Source organism: Coccidioides immitis (assembly GCF_000149335.2).
Source record: "Coccidioides immitis RS genomic scaffold supercont3.5, whole genome shotgun sequence".
In the NCBI taxonomy this organism is placed as follows: Eukaryota; Fungi; Ascomycota; class Eurotiomycetes; order Onygenales; family Onygenaceae; genus Coccidioides; species Coccidioides immitis.
In genome coordinates this window covers 864,202-883,353 of record NW_004504307.1, presented here as the reverse complement: position 1 = coordinate 883,353, position 19,152 = coordinate 864,202, and the positions used below count along the sequence as shown (strand labels likewise).

Sequence of the window (19,152 nt, the reverse complement as noted above, 5' to 3'; positions counted from 1 at the left end):
ATATAACAAGAGAGAAAGATGAGACGCTAAAGCTGACAAGCCTACAACATGTAGCTTCGTATCTTGGATTTGAGATTCAAGAACATATTTGCATCTTGGTACAGCTTTTTAAAAAGGACAAGTCACCGGGAGCCTTCTACCAGGCGGGACCTGGCTTTCATAGGACTGGTCCAAGAAAGCAACAATTCAATAGTGCTCTCAAAGAGGGAAACAAAAGGAAAAAAAAAAAATACGCAGATCCCAAACAACGCAGCTGAAAAAAGAGCACTGTGCCATCCTCATCCTTTCATCCTAGAAACATTAAAGACCACTCACCCTTGGCATGATCAGTAGATAACCGTGAGATGAAGTTCTATGCTGGCCAGCAACCCTATCAACCTTCTCGCTGAATCTGTTCTGAAGCGGGCTGAACCTCTTTTCCTGGCAGATGAACTGCAGTCCCTGGGGTTTGAATTTTTTGATTGAACGTCAATTTACGAACAATAGTAGAAGATAGATATGCTGGAACGAGGATGAAGAGATGGAAGGGATGCTCTATACGTATGCAGAAAGAGAAGAAGCCCATGCCTTTTTGTTTTATGTATATTCCCAGCAAGAGACAACATCCCATATCCCGGGAGGGATCATGGCTATAGATATCGTCTTATTCCTGGGCTGATGGGCGATGCTCGACAAGGGGCTGCAGGAAGGGCTCAAAAACCGGCCTGTTCTGCAATAAGCAACTTCCTCCGCAGAGGACATGCGTCTTTGCTCCCACGCTAAGTTAGTTACAGAGTTAGATTGCTGCGGTGTCATGATTATTTCCATGCCGGCTGGATGGGGCCAAGGATCAAGCTGGGGTGTTCCCCGCCACAATCCTTCGACCCGACATGCATTGTCATGTCACGAAGGTTTTCATGCAAGGGCTAGCCTGCTAAAAATGCCAGTATCTCCGGCCACCACCAGCGTGATGGGAAGAAGACGTGTGGCTAACCGACGACAACGTTATTTTAACTATTCAGCGAACCGCTGCAACCTTTGCAGACCCGACGCGAGGATTACACAGCACACGGACTCTCGTGCGACCGCTAAACGCAATGGTGGGACGAAGCAGAATAAAGATGGACACGAGAGATTTACAGTGTAAACGAGAATAGAGGTGTTATTAGTCCGTAAAATGCGAGATGATCGAGTATTCGCATGGCGAAGAGTGTCGCGAAGAACTGGAGCTGGGCCGAAGAGGCGCTGGTCGAGTCGCAGGCCCGCTTTTGAGCCACCAAAGTCAGCGCCGAGTCAAGTGAACGTGCTACACGCATATCTAACTTGGTTAAGCTGGGGAGCAAAGCCAAGCGGAGTAATGGAGTTGGCTGGCGATTAACCCGATGCTTCACTACGAATGCCCAAGGTCGCCGTTTTCCTCAGGTTAATTGGCCTCTCCCCAGCACGAGACATCCTCTGCCGCTGCTGGCCTGGACGGGGATTATCAAAGCCTTGGTATTCCTTCAGGATCGTGGACGAAGAGACATAGTCGAAGAGGAATGCGTTTTGTGCTTCTTACCCGTATCACATCCGAGCACAGAATACGACACCCATCTGAGAGAAGGAGATACGCCATAACTCTGCCCTCATGCTTATCCACCTGCGCGTGTGCTTTTGTTTCCTCAGCGTTAGTTAGCTCGTATCTTCACTTTTTCTTCCCTCTCGATTCACCCCCTATGTCCGCAATCCTAAGTGTTTCATGCCCTGCTCCCTGCGTCACGAACCCCGGAATCCGAAAATCGTTCCCAATACCACCATTTGGTTTGGATCCCGGGGTCTTGTTACCCGGGAAAGTCGTATTCCTTGTCCTCGAGAATGAGTCGGGTTTGTCGCTCTCGGGGATAAGTAGTGAGTTGGTTGCTAACCCGGCATTCTAAACCTTCTATTCGCTGTGCAAGCTGTCCCGTCGTTGATTGGAATCTTTTTCTCCGCGACAACAGAAGACACCTGATTACTCTGCTCACCAGCCCTTTGCAGTTAACCAAATTCTTCTCGAATGGATGGCGCATCATGCTAGGCAGCACCCCCGCGGACCCGCGAACTCTTGTCACCTCGACCTCCGTCAGACAAATAAAATTGATTCGCTGGGGAGTCGCTTATTCAACCCGCGGCGATCACATTCTCCTCACAAGAATGAGGTCCATCGAGGCAAGCGCTGCGCAGTGGATAACGACCCTGCCAAGTGCCGAGCTCCCAAGCGTTCCCCGTGCTTCTATTTCTGTCTGGAGGCGCAGCGGGTAACCCACCGCAAAAGGACAGATTTGCTGTCAACCCACGCTAAAACGGCCAATCATGTCGATGGTTAGTTAAAGGGAGCACGGAACCTAGGAAAATCCCGTGCAGATCCTGAGATTTCTGCACGGCCCAGGACGTTGGGGTCCGGTACATGGTATGCTGATCCAATCACGCTGCATGTTTCCGCATGGGCAAACCATCTGAGCTCTTTTTCTGAGCATTTAGCCCCTTAGAAAAACCCAACATTAATGGTACTTAATGGCTAAATCATTACTCGGTCCGCCCATTCGCAGAAAAAAAGGTATGTTTTGTCAAAAAGCAACTGATGCCAAGTTCCATCCTTGAGCCGAGCGGAAAGCGGTCCTGCAGCGCTTAATCGCCATATTTCATTGGCCAACGGGAGGCGAAGAGAATCATGCTTGATGTTTCCCGCGTTTCGCATATGTACAGGGTACAACCTGAGGCCTGTTACGTGCCGTAACAAGGGAGCTTGTCGCTAGCTCTACGCCAAAGGAGTTATTTCCGTAAATGAATGCTTTCGATGCCAGTTCACCAACGGACACGGAGTAACAGCCCTGCCTTTGTCGTTGGATTTGGCTCAAGCCTGCGGGTGAGTCGCAAATCTGCGCATGAAGCTCAGGCGTCGGATTATTAAATTCATGTTACTACTCGGCAACATCAATGCAGACATGGACTGAAAATTCCATGTGAGGACATGGCTTTTTGTGTTGCTGCTTTTATTGAAATCCACCGGTTCCAACAAGGGTCCTACAGCTCATAGAGTCCGAGGTCTTCTCAGGAGACTTGAAGATATTCGCTATGGGCATCGAAAGGTTTTATCAATTTAGCCTTAGAGATTCGGTGTTGATTTTGATATGAAATGTATGGAGCACTGATATGTTTCGATGCCGATTTCATTGAAGATCCTCAAGGTGACACCCGCCTTACGATGCATGTGAACGTGCCAGCTATTTGTGTAGAGCGAAACTCTTCTCGCTCAAAAACATATCGACGCAATTCGGGATCAACCGAGGCGACGCATCAGCGAAACAGGTCTAATCGCGCCCGTACTGGCTCCGAATCCGCCTCCCGATGCTTAGTCCCCTTTCGCCGCGATCCTCCAGCCAATGTCGTTGTCTTGCAAGGTGCGCTGCATTGTACAAGTGCTCCAGAGCCTCCTAAGTAGTCGTCGAATGCGAAGATCCCGGAGCCAATGTCTCAGCAACCATTCCATCCCATTTTTGAGTGGCCAGTCAGGATAATGACAATTTACTGTGAGCTCACGATGCCAGTATCGAAGCCCCGCAAATGGTGAAAAAGAGGCACATGTTGCCTAGTCCGTTTCTTCGGCTTGTTCCGTCTTCCTGGGACAACGGAGATTATACCATAATCACCAATCTCTTGAAGTTCTTGCGTTTCCCAACATTGACTCGTGGAATTCCCAGCTGAATCCGTAGATCCTACTTCTACCTCAGGGAGAATGAAATGATCACCGGTAGCATCCTCAGCAAAAGCACGGCTGTTATTTCCATATTTTGAACTCGCAAAAAAATTCTTTCCATATTCACCGTGTTCGGATTTGTTTTTCGAGTAGCTATTCGGAGGATGACGCCACATTCAGTCTATCACAGTGCAGAGCCGACCAGGTATACCGTTGGTTATTTTTGTTTCCTTGATTCCTGTCCCCCAGCTGACCGCGCACTTGATCCGGACAACGGTGTAGATCAGTATTTTGCATATCAATTCGTTAGAGAAACTGTGTCACTGCCATCCGTCATGCATCCCCACCAGACATCCCACAGTAACGCCCCAGGGGGTCAGCTATCGTCGAAGTCCGCAATCAGCACGACAACGATAATGGTCTCTTGCAGCTATGCTTTCAGCCATTGGACTCTGCATCCACAAACATCATTGTCTAATCAGAGCTGGGAAATACTTCAATAGCTTAGCATGTGTCAATGTGGATGGTATGAGATCTCAGCGGCGATGTTAGCCTTGAACCAGGTTTTCAGTTTTGGACGCCAGAGAATCCGCACGTGACCAAGCTATGCAAACACAGCCGAAACGAGTTTAAGCAAGAGTGCTGATGATGTAACCATGAACTCATGCGCGAGTTACTTTGTACAGACGAATCATAAATAAGTGTATGGGGCTATCTGCTACTAGTGGAGGTGTGCTAGGCAAGGCAAGCAAATGGAACAAACAAAGGCAAACAAACTCAAGTGGTGGGACTTATTCTCATCCTCTGCTCTTCAAAAAAAAAAAAAAAAAAAAAAAACACACACAAAGGACACTCTACCATGATAACCGGTGACTGGAGTCACACTCCCTACGATAAAAAGGGCGGCCCGATATTGAGTTAAGACAATGCGAAATTATCCTACGCTTTGAGAGTAGGCAACCTTATCATACCTTGTAGATCTCAAACGCTGCAAACTTACCGAATGATTTCTACTCAAACAGCGATGTCGTTTGGTGGATCTACTCCGTACTTACTCCGTAGCTGAACTAGCTTCTTTTTTCTTTTTTTTCGAAAAGAGAGAACAGCTGTCATTCTTGTTTTGAGTACAACTCCGTACGGAGTACTCCGTACAAAATCCAGAAAATACGTTGGAAAATACAATAAGCCAATTTGGTACCTCGCGCTCGAGTAGTGGGCTCTTGCTAAAAAGCAACCTTATCAACCAACCCGTCCATCTCCCTCTCATAATTCCTGGACTCATAAACTTGATAAAAGAACTTGCCCAGGAAGTCGCTTGCCTCCTTGAGGATCCTAATACCTTCGGCAAGACTCTCCGGCTCATGCAATTTGCTACTTGTCACCACACCATAAGACTCGACCACTTTCCCATCAGAGGCATCCGCCAAGTCAACTTCCGGCACCGCACTTAGCGCCTGAGCGACAAGATTAACCGCTTCTCCCGTGGCACCTATGGGCTTGAGATGTCCAAACGACTCTGTGATCCAATGTTGGATCTGTCCGATTCCACCCAGCTTTTTGATATGGGACCCTCCAGGAATAAAAGTCGCGTCGAACAAGGTTGAGCGCTGGCCATCGTAGTGGTGATCAGGAATCAAACCTTTGTCCTTGCCCGGATCTTCGTGGTCTGCAAAGATAGCCTGGCGTTTTGTGCCTATGATGAATGGGATGGCCCCGGCGGCTTTGATTGCGCCTTTTGCAGAGATTAATGCCACTTGATCGTAGCCGTCGCCGACGAGGATGGCTATACGGCGGGATTTAATAGTCGGCTCTCCGGCATATTTCTTGTTAAGTTCTGGTTGGCTGAGGCCAGTTGTTTTTTCGCCTTTGTTTGGTCGACCTTCTTTCTGTGGAGTTGGTGCACCAACCATCGTCGCGACGGATTGGGCGAGATCGAGGTCGATTTCGGTGAGTCGCTCAACGAGGCGGTTGTATACGATGGGGTCATCGCAATGGTCCAATTCAAACGCGAAAGCTTTCTTGATATGATACTTTTCATGATCGCTCATGGAATTGTAAAAGAGTTGGGCCTGGTTGATGTGTTCGCGGAACTTCTTGCTCACACTACGGGCTTTGATACCAGATACCTTCGATGGGTATGACACGAAACCGCCTTCGTTTGGGTTTGCTGGAGGAAGGGCTTCGAATCTATTAGGCCAGTAGTTCACTGTGCCTTGCATGATCCGATGGCGCTTTTGCCCATCCCTATGGTGATTCATAACAGGACAAACGGGCCGGTTGACCGGAAGCTCTTCCCAATTAATTCCTAGCCTGGATATCTGAGTATCAAAGTATGAAAAGTTGCGGCCTTGAAGCAGCGGATCGTCTGAGAATTCTATACCGGGAACGATATGGCTCGTGCAAAAGGCAACTTGTTCGGTTTGTGGGAAGAACTCGTCAACGTTGCGGTTGAGCTCAAGTTCACCAATCCAACGAATCGGAACCAAGTGCTCTGGCCAGATCTTAGTAGCGTCTAAGATGTCGAATTCAAAATCGTGCTCCTTCTCCTCCGGAATCACCTGAATTCCGAGCTTCCACTTGGGATATGCTTTATTGTCAATGGCCTCCATAAGGTCCTTTCGATGGAAGTCAGGGTCTTGACCCCCAACTTTGAGGCATTCATCCCACACGAGTGAATGAACACCTAGTTCTGGCATCCAGTGGAACTTGACAAAGTGTCGCAGCCCATCTTTATTAACCAGAACGAAGGTATTGACGCCAAATCCCTGCATCATTCGAAATGACCTTGGAATGGCTCGGTCAGACATGGCCCACATGAACATGTGAGTAGCCTCTGGGTGTAAGTACACAAAGTCCCAAAAGTTGTTATGTGCCGTTTGAGCCTGTGGAACTTCATTATGAGGTTCTGGCTTCACAGCATGAACTAAAATAACATTAATATTAGCTGTACTTTTTAAGGCCTCCTATCCAGACAGCATACCAAAGTCAGGAAACTTGACAGCATCTTGGATGAAAAACACCGGTATATTATTCCCCACAAGATCCCAATTACCTTCATCGGTGTAAAATTTAACCGCAAAACCTCGGACATCACGAACACTATCAGCACTGCCCCGGCTCCCCTGGACAGTCGAGAATCGAACAAATACAGGAGTTACCCGAGAGGTATCGGTCAGTACACCAGCTGAGGTGACATCGGCCGCGCTTTCGAGGACTCTGAAATGGCCAAAAGCACCAGTTCCACGGGCATGCACGACACGCTCGGGTATGCGCTCGTGGTCGAAACGGTGAACCTTTGCAGCTGGTTAGCTCGCAGTGACAAAACCAATGTTTTGGGGTTGATATGGCTATACCTTTTCACGAGCAATCTGATCCTCCAGCAACGATGGCCCAGTTCTGTGGTCGTCTACTGCCTTGAGCCAATTGTCCGTATTGCTTACTTTAGTGCCATGATCTGTGGTAAGTGTTGCCGGAGCATGCACGTCGGAGGTGTCTCGAGCAAGGTCTTTGATCTTCTTATCCTCTGTCATGCCCTGCACCGCCTGCTTCATCTTGTGCAAGCCTCCTGCAGCAATATGAGCCATGAGAACAGTTGATCGGAATCGCACGCAATTTGGGATAAGATTCGAGCAAATGGGCGAGATTTCGATATGGTTTCAGCATATGTAGGTCGGGCTTGAACCAGACCAGGGGCAGCCACCCAATATATTGTTATGTACGGAGCAGGAAACTAAATGTCAGCATGACGTTGATTCCAGTCATTGAAAAAGCGGGAGCTTGGTAATACACTGTGATAAGACGTCGACCCGAGGCAGAAACCTGGAAGGAAGCGGCATGCGGAGCAAACCCTGGTCCCCAGAAAAAGCGGGCATCCAGCGGCACCTGGGTCATTTAGAGCTCTAGGGTGGCACGTCTGCTCGTCATTGGGAGCTTCCAGCCTTAGGCTCTCGCCAATCATTTTGATATTTCACTACTCCGTAGTTCTACGGATCGAATGGCTCGTGAAACGGTCTTCCTGGCTCCGCCCGATTAAGCGCGGGAAGACGCTGGCACTCTCACTAGGATAATATTTTGGGGAATGATGGCCATCGTGGCATTGGAAGATCCTGGCTTAAAATGGCTGGATTCCTAGTGATTGCCCACTTGATCACTGCCAACCATCACATCATAGGTATTCGAATGTGCTGCGAGAACTGGCGGGATGGAAATCCTAACCTTAAGGTTAACGGCGTCATACACGGAAATATTCATGTTCCGGAATTCCGACCTCGACGTTCAACGGATCTTAGTTTATCCGATTATTTATTTTGGAACCTTAGTTCCAGTAACAACCTAGTTACTTTGCGTTGAGCATGAGCCAGGATTCATTTGTCGGAATGAAAGCGTCGAAGCGATGCCAGCAGCTTCTGGAAATACCTTGGAGTTACTGGGAGTCTAGTAACAACATACCCTATTTTGGAGTTGCTGTCACCATTGACTGAATACACATGACGACCATCAAGTTTATGCGGGGTGCTCTGTGTTCCATACCCTTAGGTTATTGGTGTGACGTGTCGTGAGCCTTGAGGAAGGGCATACATATCCAATGTACTCGTTGGGGGGGCTTCGATTGTACACCTCTGTCTAGTGCACGTCTTAGACAAGCTGGAGCAGACAAGGCCTGTCACTCCCACATAGTTGTTCGCAGACGGATGGCAGCAACACTCCTGACCAGCAACTATCATTCCTGGCTACACACTTTGTGTCCAAACAGCACTCAATGTATTCACAAACAATCGCATGTTTATCCATAGGCTCTGCGCTTTGGCCTCCTCTATATTGAAATTCTTGGCGCAGGATCGACAGCTGGCTCTTACCCCACAGAATGTCATCTGTAGTAATGCAGGCAGAAGCCTGTCTTTTATACATATAAAGTCCTGATTCATCCTTCTCAAGCAGATTCAATCTCCTCTTCATTGTCCATCAGGGAGAACCTGTGAGTGGACGCCTCAGCTATCTTCAACACTTCCTATCCTTGATAATACCTGTGGATTGTGGCCTTATCACTAGCAGCTTGCAACATCTGACTTGTGGGTTAAGAATCGGATTAGCAGAAAATGCCTAACACTGCAGGATCGACAAGGCGCCGCTATTCTAAACCATGCAAGGTTGCTTGTCTTCGTTGCAAAAGGATGTTTGATAGCAATGCTGCCCTGGAACAACACAGGGCGGCGAAGCACGGAGACACGCCCAATGCGGAGCATATCACTCTCATGGATGTGCCTGTGGGAAAAACTGCTGAAAATGAGCGCTGGTCCATAATACCAATTGATGAACATAGAGAGCAATGGGACCTTCTTTCCCAGAGCTGCCACTCGCTTAGTGAGCTCCCTCAGTCTTACCGACGGGAGAAGTTTAGCAGAGACGAAATAGATGGCTATAGCCGCTGCAGGAACTGCAAGGGTATTGATTAACCTCCTGGTCCTATGGACCCCTGCAGAACTAAGTTAACGATTAAACAGGAGTAAAACGGCGCGTGGAAGGGAAAATTGGTTGCGCTTACCACACCAGAGGCGTGAGTAACACATTCGCCACTATTCCCATCCATTACTCACATTCTAATCAACAAAAATGAATTGTAGCTCTCCAAGAAGAACGGTAACGAGAAACCCATGTATCTCTGTTGCAATACCAAAAATGCAGGATGTGTTACCGCTACATCTCATGAATACATGCCCCCTGGGAAACTTCTTTCTATTAAGCTCCAGAAGTTCAAAGCCACCCCGGGTAGACAGTACAAAAATCCCCGTGAATGTGTCGCCATCGCGCTTGATTGCGAAATGGTTAGTACTATTGCTGGTCAGCATCCAGTCAGTATCAGCGCCATCGACTATCTCACCGGGAGTGTTCTCATCAACTACCTTATCAAACCATCAGTGCGGGTATTAGACTGGCGTACAAAATTTAGTGGCATTACAGAGGCAATGGTTACAGAAGCGGTGACAAATGGAACAGCCCTCCCGCACTGGGAAGCTGCCCGAGCTTTACTCTGGACATATATGACCCCGCAAACCATCCTGATCGGCCAATCCCTGTCCAACGACTTGAACGCCTTGGGAATGGTGCACACTCGAGTCGTTGACTCGGAGATTCTGACAAGACATGCCGTGGGCAAGGAATTCGCGCGTTCTTGGGGCCTGAAAAGGTTATGTGGGTTATTTTTAGGCATCACAATCCAGGAAGGGGAAGGACATGATAGTCTAGAAGATGCTTTTGCTGCGCGTGAAGTTGTGTTGTGGTGCCTGAATAACACAGAAAAGCTCGCGGCCTGGGCGGAGGAGCAACGGAACGTACTCATTCAAGAACAGAATGCCGCCAAAGAACGCGCAAAGATCAAAGAAGCCAAAAAAGAAGCTAAAGGGAAGGCCAAGGAAAATGAACATTTAGTGCAAGAAAAAGAGAACAAACAGCCTGCAGAGTAAGTAGAAATTGTTTTGGGGCGGGAATGGCAAAAGGCGAATAGAGTCAAGATACTTGTGAAATCAGCGGGTCGGGGAAAACAACAGTGGGTCTAAATCAGGGGTATAAAGCTATATGAAGACTGAATATTGAGTGTAGTAGTCTGGATATTGAAATTTGAAATTGCATTATCTCAGGTTAACAGGTTTGCTTAAGCTTTCCCTAGCTGCACAAGTTGTAGAGGTATATAGGTAAGTGTAGTTGCGCCACTGGAGTAAAAGATCAGCAAGGGGTGGGTATAAAATATGAGAAGAATCTGAATCGCGAAAGAGCACCAGGTTTGGACAAAGGTGTTAGAATATGTGAAATAAAACATAGCTGAACTAATGCGAGCCCAATAACATCACACAAGATCATCACCAAAATAGAAATCTAGCCCACGACACCCACATGTAAACACGTAGACCTTACCAAAGTTGGACAATCATCTGATTAAAATATACTCGTACACCAGTTAGGTTCGGAAACTGGTTGCAACAGTCCATGCACGCTCCTTTTTGTTTCGCATCCTTTTTAATTACCTGCCAACACACATTAGGAAAAGGGGAAGGGAAGCTGAAAATCTCTAGGTCATTATTTGGAGATTCCTCGCTTATGCGGGAACAGTGGGAGGCTTGATTTTCGGAGCGGATGTGGATGTGATGGGATCCAGTCGGCTGAGGACCCACATGAAGAGGAATTGCATGATGTAGGAATATATGAAAAGAAATTGGGTACGTCGGTTCCGTTGGGAGCGGGCTACAGTGGGCATAGTTCCTCCACGGATCGGGCCATCGCTTGAAGAGTCAGGCAGGAGGACATATTTCAGGGAACGGAGCTGGGAGGAGATGTTAGTTCCGTCCATCGTAGAGATGCAGGAAAAGACTTACCAAGAAAAAGGAATTTGCGAGAAAGGTATAGGTGAAAACAAGCCATCCGACCCAGCCTCCAGTGCCTCGTCCCGGGCTTAGGGTTTCCGCCGCAACTAGAGTGAGAATGATGCCGACGAACTTATATCCGGAATAGGCGACCAAGTCCAGGAGTTGAGAGTCGTTACTGATGCTGAGAATGTACATTGCAACTTTTAAGCAAATGATCTCAAATATCACAACGGCCAGTGCTGTTGTAGTTATTGAGCCCAACAGCTCCGGGTGGAAGCTACCACGGAAGCCAGCCAGGACAGCGGAAAGTAGGATATACGTCACCAACGCCATGGCAGGGATATACATATCAGGGGAATTGATGTCATCGCGAGGTGGGAGGTAAATTGAGGTGTATTGGGCCTGAGAAATCTGGCCATTGGGACCGGTCGTTGAGGAAGAGAGGCGTCCTTGCTGTCGAGACCAGGGTTTGTGGCGCCAGGGAAAGAGAACGAGGCCGAGTTTCTTAATCACGTAGGAGTTGGAAACGTTGAAGTAATGTTTCAACGCCGGGATCGAGACATATCGGTTAAGCTGCCGAGGTGGGTGTGTTAGAGCGCATTCTTATCAAAGAGTAGGGCAACCTTACATTCTGCTCCATATATTCCTGACCAGCCATCATGGCTGATTTCCCAACCTGAAAGCCCATGTGCGTCGTGGGATCTGTCATGAAGCCGCCGAAATTGGGCGCGAATGTGCCGCTACCCCCCTGTGCGGGAGCTGGCTGATACGGGTTTCCATAGCTGGATTGTTGCGGTTGCTGGGTGGTGGGAGGTGGTGGCGAGCGCATCATGGGTACCGTGGAGACATGCTGAGGAACGGGATGGTGGAGAGGAGGGGATTGCGCAGGCGGAGGAGCCTGGAAGGGTGTTCTGTGCATGGTGACTTCGATTGCGGGCAGTTGGCTCTTGGGCCGGGGCGAGGTTCAGAGCTGTTGATGGCAAGATAATTACATCAGATTGTCAGAAGAAGCTGAAAGTACCGATTGGCCGGAGAGGAGCAATGTAAATTTATATATAACTCTATACGTACACTGTTGAGAAAGCTGGCGAACAGAGATGGTGATCTGTCCAGACCAACTCGCAGCATGCAGTTTGGTTTGGCTTTTGATGAGAGTTGGCCCCAGCTGGTCCGTGCGCGGAGATGGTGTGATGATGGCACAGAACAATGTCTGTCTGACTTTTTCCTCGCTCACCTAGTAGTGCTTGTTGGTTCTCGCGCAAGGACTTTCTCTGGAGCTGGAAGTAGACAGAAAGTAACTTGGCTAGCTAAAATGTTGGACTCGTTTGAAATCATCACGGCCTCAGGTGTTGTTCTCTGGTCAAGGTCATATGCGCCAGTCGGCGCACATATTGTCAACGATCTTATCAGCACCGTCTTTATCGAAGAGAAAATTCACTTGCCGGACTCTGGCGCGGAGGGCACAGCACACCAGCAATACAAGAAAGAGAAATATACCCTAAGATGGACCAGGTCTAAGGATTTAGGATTGCTCTTTGTGGTACGATCGCCTTGAGCTAAGCTTCTGCCCGCTCAACTTAACTAACTTTGGAGGTTGTATAGGCCGTTTACCAGTCTCTTTTACACCTAAGTTGGATTGATGAGCTACTTGAAAATATTAAGACTATTTTCATAGATCTTTATAAGGAACAGCTGAAGGGACCTAAGCACAGGGTGGTTGAGTACCCGTTCGATCCATATTTCGACCAGCAGCTCCAGGAGCTGGAGAATGCGGCTGGAGCGCCCACCGAAGATGGGCCCCGTATTATTGTGGAAGAAAAGAAAGACTCGTTGGCCCACGCTGACACTGGAGGCCCACCTCCGCCACCAGTTCCGGGTCTTTTGCCTGGTACGTTACGACACAACGCGACTAAACTGCCAGTCGTACAGTTGCTGACTTATCAACAGCGCAGCATCGTGCTGCACAGGCGCCGGTGGCGTCGAAGGATAGTACGCCATCTATGTCCCCAGGGACTTCTCGGTCCGGATCCCCTGCTCCAAGCCACCTTATAACTGGAAAAGCCGGGCCCGGGGGCCGCGTTTCAAGACGCGCGCGCAAGGCCGCGAACACTGCTCCGAATGGTGATTCTCCCAAGAAAGGCAAAGCTACCAAAGGTGGGCAGAAGAAGATGAGAAAATGGGGCATTGACGGGCTCGCTGAGGAGGATGATGGGGAGGTCCTTGACTATTCAGCCACCAACACTAATGCTACGGAGTCAATGCCTCAGGTTGAAGAGGTTGATTCTCGCTCATTCGGAACTAAAACTGCAAAGGGCCAGTTCGTCCTCAAAGACTTGGGAGATGAAGTTCACTCTATACTGCAGAAAGCAGATCAGGAGAAGGCAAAGTCCAACACACCCAGCGGCATGGTTAGCTCCGGTCTTGGAGCTATCAGCGGCCTATTCCGGAACGTGGTCGGTGGAAAGGTGTTGACCAAGGCCGACCTTGAAAAGCCTATCAAAGCAATGGAGGACCATTTGCTGAAGAAGAACGTTGCGCGCGAAGCTGCTCTTCGCCTATGTGAGGGTGTGGAGCACGAGCTGGTGGGGAAAAAGACCGGGAGCTTCCAGAGCATCGATTCCGCACTCCGCTCGGCGATGGAATCCTCTCTGCGCAAGATTCTCACACCGACATCATCGTTGGACCTGCTCCGCGAGATCGATGCCGTAACGTCTCCTCGCAACAATCAGCAAGCTCGACGCCCATATGTGATCTCAATTGTGGGCGTCAACGGCGTTGGCAAGTCGACAAACCTCAGCAAAATCTGTTTCTTCCTGCTTCAAAACAATTATAAGGTCCTTATCGCGGCCTGCGATACGTTCCGTTCCGGCGCTGTGGAGCAGCTACGCGTCCATGCACGGAACTTGAAAGAGCTGAGTGAGAGAGAACAAGTCGGACAAATTGAGCTTTACGAAAAGGGCTACGGCAAAGATGCCGCGAATGTCGCCAAAGATGCAGTCGCCTATGCCGCAAGTAATGATTTCGACGTTGTCCTCATTGACACTGCCGGCCGTCGTCACAACGATCAGCGTCTCATGTCTTCCCTGGAGAAATTTGCAAAATTTGCCGCTCCAGACAAGATCTTCATGGTTGGGGAAGCACTTGTTGGCACGGACAGTGTGATGCAAGCGCGCAATTTCAATCAGGCATTTGGGGCCGGAAGGAGTCTCGATGGGTTTATTATCAGCAAATGCGACACTGTAGGAGATATGGTTGGCACGCTGGTCAGCATGGTGCACGCGACGGGCATTCCAATTGTCTTCCTGGGAGTTGGGCAGCACTATGGGGACCTGAGGGGATTGAGCGTTCCGTGGGCGGTTGGACTGTTGATGAAATGAGCATAGCACCCGTAGCATAGGAATGTAACTCCTGGACAGACTTACCAAACCGGTCCTCTTCGTCACCTTTTTATCTTGTGCTCTTCTTGTCGTCTCCTGATCGACCTGGCTGGTGCCGGGCTGGCTTGGCGAGGGATGGCTCAGGGCTTGGCGCGAGGGTCCGCCTTCAACGGCTCTTTTTCCCTTCACGGGGCAAAAGGGATATCGCCGCCACTGATTCATGACCCATGGGAGACGGCACAGATTGGATTTGGAAATATGACTTATTCTTTGACTTACACCTAGCCTATCGCCTTTTTTTTCTTTCTTTCTTTTTTTTTTTTTTTTTGTGTGCAATTGGGTGGAAAGAAATTAACAGTATCCCCCCGCCGTGAATCCGTCACCGCAGAGTCGAGGGGATACCCCGAATGATCTCATCGTCAAGCACACTTTAAGTAGTAGACATCTTATTCCCTCTTTGCTCAGAATGCGCGGTGTCTCTTAGCATTTTAAACGCGTCATTCATTACTGTTCCCCCAGCCTTCGCAGCTCCCGGTAGCTATGGCTGCTCGCCCTTCCGTGCCCAGGCGCAAATCTTCTACACCACGATATCACACTTTTGCGACTCCGCCACCGACGTCCCGCGGCCGCCCTCCATCTAGCGATTCTACTCCTTTAATCGATGGTTCCCGGACCGACAGCGACAATGACAGCGATCAAAACTCCTCCGCGGGCACACCCATACCGGTGAGGCAGATGGCCGTCCTGGCTCTGATAGCTCTCTGCGAGCAGACAGCGCTCAATTCCATCAGCCCTTACCTGCCCGACATGGCCTCCTCGTTTCCGGACGTTGAACATTCCAAAGTCGGCATGTATGTCGGGACGATCGCGTCGTCCTTTGCCCTGGCGCAATTTGTGACCAATTATTTCTGGGGCTGGTTCTCGGATCGCATCGGTCGCAAGCCCGTTATCCTGCTGGGTACGATTCTCACGGCGGCTTGCTTCGTTGCATTCGGATTTTGCAAGACACTATGGCAGGCGATTCTTGTGCAGGTGCTGATGGGCGCGGTCAATGGCAATCAGGGCGTAGTCTCGACGTGCCTTGGAGAAATAACCGACCGCAGCAATCAGTCGCGTGCTTTTACCTATCTACCTGTTATCTATGGAATTGGAGGAATTACTGGGCCGATACTTGGTGGTCTCCTGGTTTCGAAGAATACTCGTCTGGATGAGAGGTTCCCTTATCTTGGTCCAAATATTGCTTCGGCGGTGATCTTGGTTTTCGATTTTATCATGGCCTTTTTCTTTCTGGAAGAAAGTCTTGAAGATGCTGTCAGTCTTCCTGAAATAGGGGAAAAGGTCCGTGATCTGTTCACCTGGCTCTGGCAATTTACATCTTCGACGAGACCGTCCTACTTAAGAAGTAGGAGCTCATCCAGGCGTCGCAGAAGCTACGATAGCGACGTAAGTACTCGCAATTATGTCGAATCACCCGCCGTTCCCCTTTTCGAGCGGCGCGGGAATCGTGAGGATCTCGCGAGCTACGAAGTGCTAAACCGAGATGTATTTCTCTTACTTCTTACATACTTGATATTTGCCTTGTCAAACGTCTCATACAACTCTCTCTATCCAATATTTGCTCAAGCCCCACGTCCCACCGGCCGCGAGCTTACACCACAGGAGATTGGGTTGTCTCTCGGATTTGCAGGCATCGTCACGATTGCCTTTCAAGTCTGCATATTTGGGAGGCTGAGAGACAAGATGGGCAATAGGTGGTCATACCGCGCCGGCCTCTTTGGCTTTGTCATCTCTTTTGCCCTAATGCCCTTTGTTGGGTATAAAGACAAGACTGCTCTCGAAGGTAAACTTTCCAAGGACGGTATCCTTCTAAGCATCGAGCTCTGCTTCATTTTGCTCCTGAAGACCATCGCAGCGGTCGGGGGTCTAACCAGTGCTTTACTCCTGGTATGCCATTCCCGATTCACTTGCCCCTTAACCCCGATAACACCATCGTTGGTACTGACGTCGCACAGGTTACAAACTCCGCGCCGGACAACTCCGTCCTTGGAGCCCTCAACGGCCTCGCTCAAACTATTTCTGCCGCCGGTCGGGCTGCAGGCCCCTTTTTATCTGGCAGCCTTTTCTCTGTGGCGACAAAAGTGCAGCCAAAGGGAGAAGCGCTCGCCTTCGGGGTTTTCGGAGGCATCGCATTTATCGGCTTCCTCCTCAGTTTTGGAATTCGGTCACCAAACCTAGAAGCAGATGGGTGGCACGGAGGACAAGACAATGATTATGACAATGATGACAACAATGATGATCTTGATAAATCTGATGATGAAAATGGGCACAGAGCTGTTTAAGCAAAACAACAATAAAGACAGAAAAAAAGAAAAGAGGAAAAAAGGATTGTTTTATACAATAGATATGGATATACCTGCTTTGTGATGTACATATATAATTTTTTGTTTTGGTCTCTCTGCAAAAAAGCCTGTTGATGGGAATTTGTTGAAAGGGAATTTAACGGATGTTTCATTTTGTTTTAGCGGGGTGCTCAAGGAAAAAAGCCAAAGTTCTTGAGTTTAGGGATTTATTGGTACTCTTTTCATGCTTACATTCTTCACTTTTAACATTTCTTTAAGGTTGGAGAGGAGTAGTACCTAGAGCTTGTGTACGGAGTACTCACTTTGATATCCAGAGAAACCAGAAGAGCCACAAGATATCTTTAAAACAATAGCAATAACCTTTCTCAACATCTCCAAATCTTTTCAACCCTGCTTTATTTCATCCTTCAAAGTCCCTATGCACTCTCGGTGGCTCTCCCAGCCTCGTGTCGCCCTTCAGACCTCAGAAACTTCGGCCATGTATCCCTCAACACCAGATTCATAACGGACCTCTCAGCCTCCTCGAATACATCCTTATCAAAAGCTTCGGGAATGGTGAATGCCTCGGGCATGCTCGATGGGCGCTCTTCTATCTTCTTAAGGTCGGCTAGAATGACTTCCACGTACCGCTCAACCATCTCACTAGAAGCATTTTCTGTCATGCTTGGGGCACGCCTAGGCCGCGAGGAACTGGAAGACTGACGACCAAGATTTCGAAGCGGGATGGCCGGCTCGCTATTGTTTCCCTGGCTGGTGTCGATAACAGAATCAAACGGAGTGATCAGGTTGCCAGAGTCGCCAGAGGCGCTTAACTGTGTGGCTTCGGAGAAAATATTGTCAAGGGCGGAGGAGATGGCCGCTTCGATGTTGACTGGGAAATTGGCGGTGCGCAGGCTGACGTATGTTGAGTAAATTTCAACAGCGTGAGTGAACATGTGGCGGCGGAGGGATTCAGGATTGTCATGATCTGCTGAAAAACGCTCCCAGTTGGCTTTCCAGTTGCGAACATGGCGTAGGAAGAGAATGTTTTCTGCAGAATAATCTTTTGTAAGAACAAACGAGAGAATAGCGCTCATGTCTCCGTCAATCACTGCATTCAGATCTGCTCTGGGTGATGTTGGTGACAGTGGAGGTGTCTCAAGGGGCTCAACAACTGTGTGATTTTGTGCACAAAGGCGTAGGAACTTCCTCATGTAGGAGATGGTTTGGAGGGGCAAGTAGAGTGCTGCAGCTTCTAAGACTGTGACGAGAGGAAGAAACCTGTAATTGAAAGGACAATAGATTAGCAAACAGCAAATTGGTTCGGAACATCACCGGCTGGGGAATCTCACCATAGTGTTGATCCCCAGAAGCTGTCAAGCTCACTGTCGTCGGGTTTTCTAGCAGCAACTTTAACAACCCAAAGCACTACACTGTACATTCTATACAGAGCTGTAAGCAAATATCCATAGCTAATCTTGGTGTCCAAACAGAAGAAAGCACTTACACAGCCAACAGGGACCATATTGTTTGAGGACGCCATGACTGAATCTCAGGCAAACCCCGGTGTGTGCACAGAGCCCATGGGAGTACAATAAGGCCCCAGGCACTTGGCCAAAAAATTGCTGGAAACCTGAGTTCACGTCAGCATGCAATACTCAGAGCAGAGGTAGATATTGTTGAAATCTACCACTCCAATCCTCTGCGACATTCGAACTCGTTGCCAAAAGATGACCAGAGTCCATGCTCTTGGAATTTGTTGGAAGTGAGATAGTTCACTAGAGAGATAGGGAACTGTCGAGATATAAGCTTCAGAATTCCCAGCACCACTACGCCTTCTTCTCTCCGAATACCCAGTGGAGGAACGACATACCTGCCACAGTATCATTAAGAGTAAAAAGACAAGCTCCGCTGCACGAATTACTGGTGGAGCCAGCCAGTAGCGCTCCCAACGGCGAAGTATCCCTCGGAAACCACGATCCTGGTAGTACAAGGGATCATCTTCGGTGTTTGTTCGGTAACCCATGATCAACGCGAGGACGTCAAAGTTATGAAACTGATATAGCATGACGCCGATCGGTAGAACCAGGGACATCAACCAGAACTCCATTGCGCAGGACATGGGTCCCATCAGCGGATAGGCAAGCACATTGACGAGCCAAAAGCCATGAAGGATGATAACAGACCAGAAAAGGACATGGAGGTTTAAAAGACGAATCGGCCTTATGTGCATGTTATGCAGAATCCACACTAGGGCAGAAAACACAGAAAGCGTCCATATGGTAGCGGCAACTAAAGAACCGATACCGATTGTGTCTAGTATTGGGAGCTGGGAAGAGCCGTGAGCCCGAAGGCTCAACGGAGTCGACATGTTGACCTTGAAT

General features: G+C 48.9%; 10 protein-coding genes across 10 annotated transcripts; 5 read left to right on the top strand and 5 right to left on the bottom strand.

Moving 5' to 3' along the window:
- Positions 1-27: 27 nt before the first annotated feature.
- On the bottom strand, positions 28-1,100 carry CIMG_12516 (uncharacterized protein). The gene is made up of 2 exons (XM_012358389.1): positions 541-1,100; positions 28-441 (listed from the first exon to the last, which is right to left on the bottom strand). The coding sequence occupies exon 1, from the start codon at positions 805-807 to the stop codon at positions 577-579; it is 231 nt and encodes a 76-aa protein (XP_012213812.1). The 5' UTR covers positions 808-1,100; the 3' UTR covers positions 28-441; positions 541-576.
- Positions 1,101-1,156: 56 nt separating this feature from the next.
- On the top strand, positions 1,157-1,895 carry CIMG_13552 (uncharacterized protein; the record flags this gene model as incomplete). The annotated part of the gene is made up of 2 exons (XM_004444617.1): positions 1,157-1,333; positions 1,422-1,895. The coding sequence occupies 2 exons, from the start codon at positions 1,157-1,159 to the stop codon at positions 1,893-1,895; spliced, it is 651 nt and encodes a 216-aa protein (XP_004444674.1).
- Positions 1,896-3,133: 1,238 nt separating this feature from the next.
- On the top strand, positions 3,134-3,439 carry CIMG_12515 (uncharacterized protein; the record flags this gene model as incomplete). Its single annotated transcript, XM_012358388.1, has 1 exon — positions 3,134-3,439. The coding sequence occupies one exon, from the start codon at positions 3,134-3,136 to the stop codon at positions 3,437-3,439; it is 306 nt and encodes a 101-aa protein (XP_012213811.1).
- Positions 3,440-3,522: 83 nt separating this feature from the next.
- CIMG_13551 (uncharacterized protein) lies at positions 3,523-3,870 on the bottom strand (the record flags this gene model as incomplete). Its single annotated transcript, XM_001239136.2, has 1 exon — positions 3,523-3,870. One exon carries the CDS (start codon positions 3,868-3,870, stop codon positions 3,523-3,525), a length of 348 nt encoding a protein of 115 aa, XP_001239137.2.
- An 899-nt stretch (positions 3,871-4,769) lies between these two features.
- CIMG_10158 (catalase A) lies at positions 4,770-7,278 on the bottom strand (the record flags this gene model as incomplete). The annotated part of the gene is made up of 3 exons (XM_001239135.2): positions 4,770-6,617; positions 6,675-6,987; positions 7,048-7,278. The coding sequence occupies 3 exons, from the start codon at positions 7,276-7,278 to the stop codon at positions 4,918-4,920; spliced, it is 2,244 nt and encodes a 747-aa protein (XP_001239136.1). The 3' UTR covers positions 4,770-4,917.
- A 1,512-nt stretch (positions 7,279-8,790) lies between these two features.
- Positions 8,791-10,155, top strand: CIMG_10157 (uncharacterized protein; the record flags this gene model as incomplete). The annotated part of the gene is made up of 3 exons (XM_001239134.2): positions 8,791-9,136; positions 9,196-9,248; positions 9,316-10,155. The coding sequence occupies 3 exons, from the start codon at positions 8,791-8,793 to the stop codon at positions 10,153-10,155; spliced, it is 1,239 nt and encodes a 412-aa protein (XP_001239135.2).
- A 139-nt stretch (positions 10,156-10,294) lies between these two features.
- On the bottom strand, positions 10,295-12,112 carry CIMG_10156 (Hrf1 domain-containing protein). The gene is made up of 3 exons (XM_001239133.2): positions 11,681-12,112; positions 11,062-11,625; positions 10,295-11,009 (listed from the first exon to the last, which is right to left on the bottom strand). Exons 1-3 carry the CDS (start codon positions 11,969-11,971, stop codon positions 10,785-10,787), a joined length of 1,080 nt encoding a protein of 359 aa, XP_001239134.1. The 5' UTR covers positions 11,972-12,112; the 3' UTR covers positions 10,295-10,784.
- Positions 12,113-12,317: 205 nt separating this feature from the next.
- CIMG_10155 (signal sequence receptor alpha subunit) lies at positions 12,318-14,673 on the top strand. Its single transcript, XM_001239132.2, has 3 exons — positions 12,318-12,592; positions 12,655-12,940; positions 13,000-14,673. The coding sequence occupies exons 1-3, from the start codon at positions 12,365-12,367 to the stop codon at positions 14,427-14,429; spliced, it is 1,944 nt and encodes a 647-aa protein (XP_001239133.1). The 5' UTR covers positions 12,318-12,364; the 3' UTR covers positions 14,430-14,673.
- A 296-nt stretch (positions 14,674-14,969) lies between these two features.
- Positions 14,970-16,768, top strand: CIMG_10154 (MFS transporter; the record flags this gene model as incomplete). Its single annotated transcript, XM_001239131.2, has 2 exons — positions 14,970-16,373; positions 16,442-16,768. The coding sequence occupies 2 exons, from the start codon at positions 14,970-14,972 to the stop codon at positions 16,766-16,768; spliced, it is 1,731 nt and encodes a 576-aa protein (XP_001239132.2).
- A 243-nt stretch (positions 16,769-17,011) lies between these two features.
- On the bottom strand, positions 17,012-19,139 carry CIMG_10153 (uncharacterized protein; the record flags this gene model as incomplete). Its single annotated transcript, XM_001239130.2, has 5 exons — positions 17,012-18,049; positions 18,121-18,210; positions 18,276-18,401; positions 18,459-18,562; positions 18,642-19,139. The coding sequence occupies 5 exons, from the start codon at positions 19,137-19,139 to the stop codon at positions 17,206-17,208; spliced, it is 1,662 nt and encodes a 553-aa protein (XP_001239131.2). The 3' UTR covers positions 17,012-17,205.
- Positions 19,140-19,152: the final 13 nt, after the last annotated feature.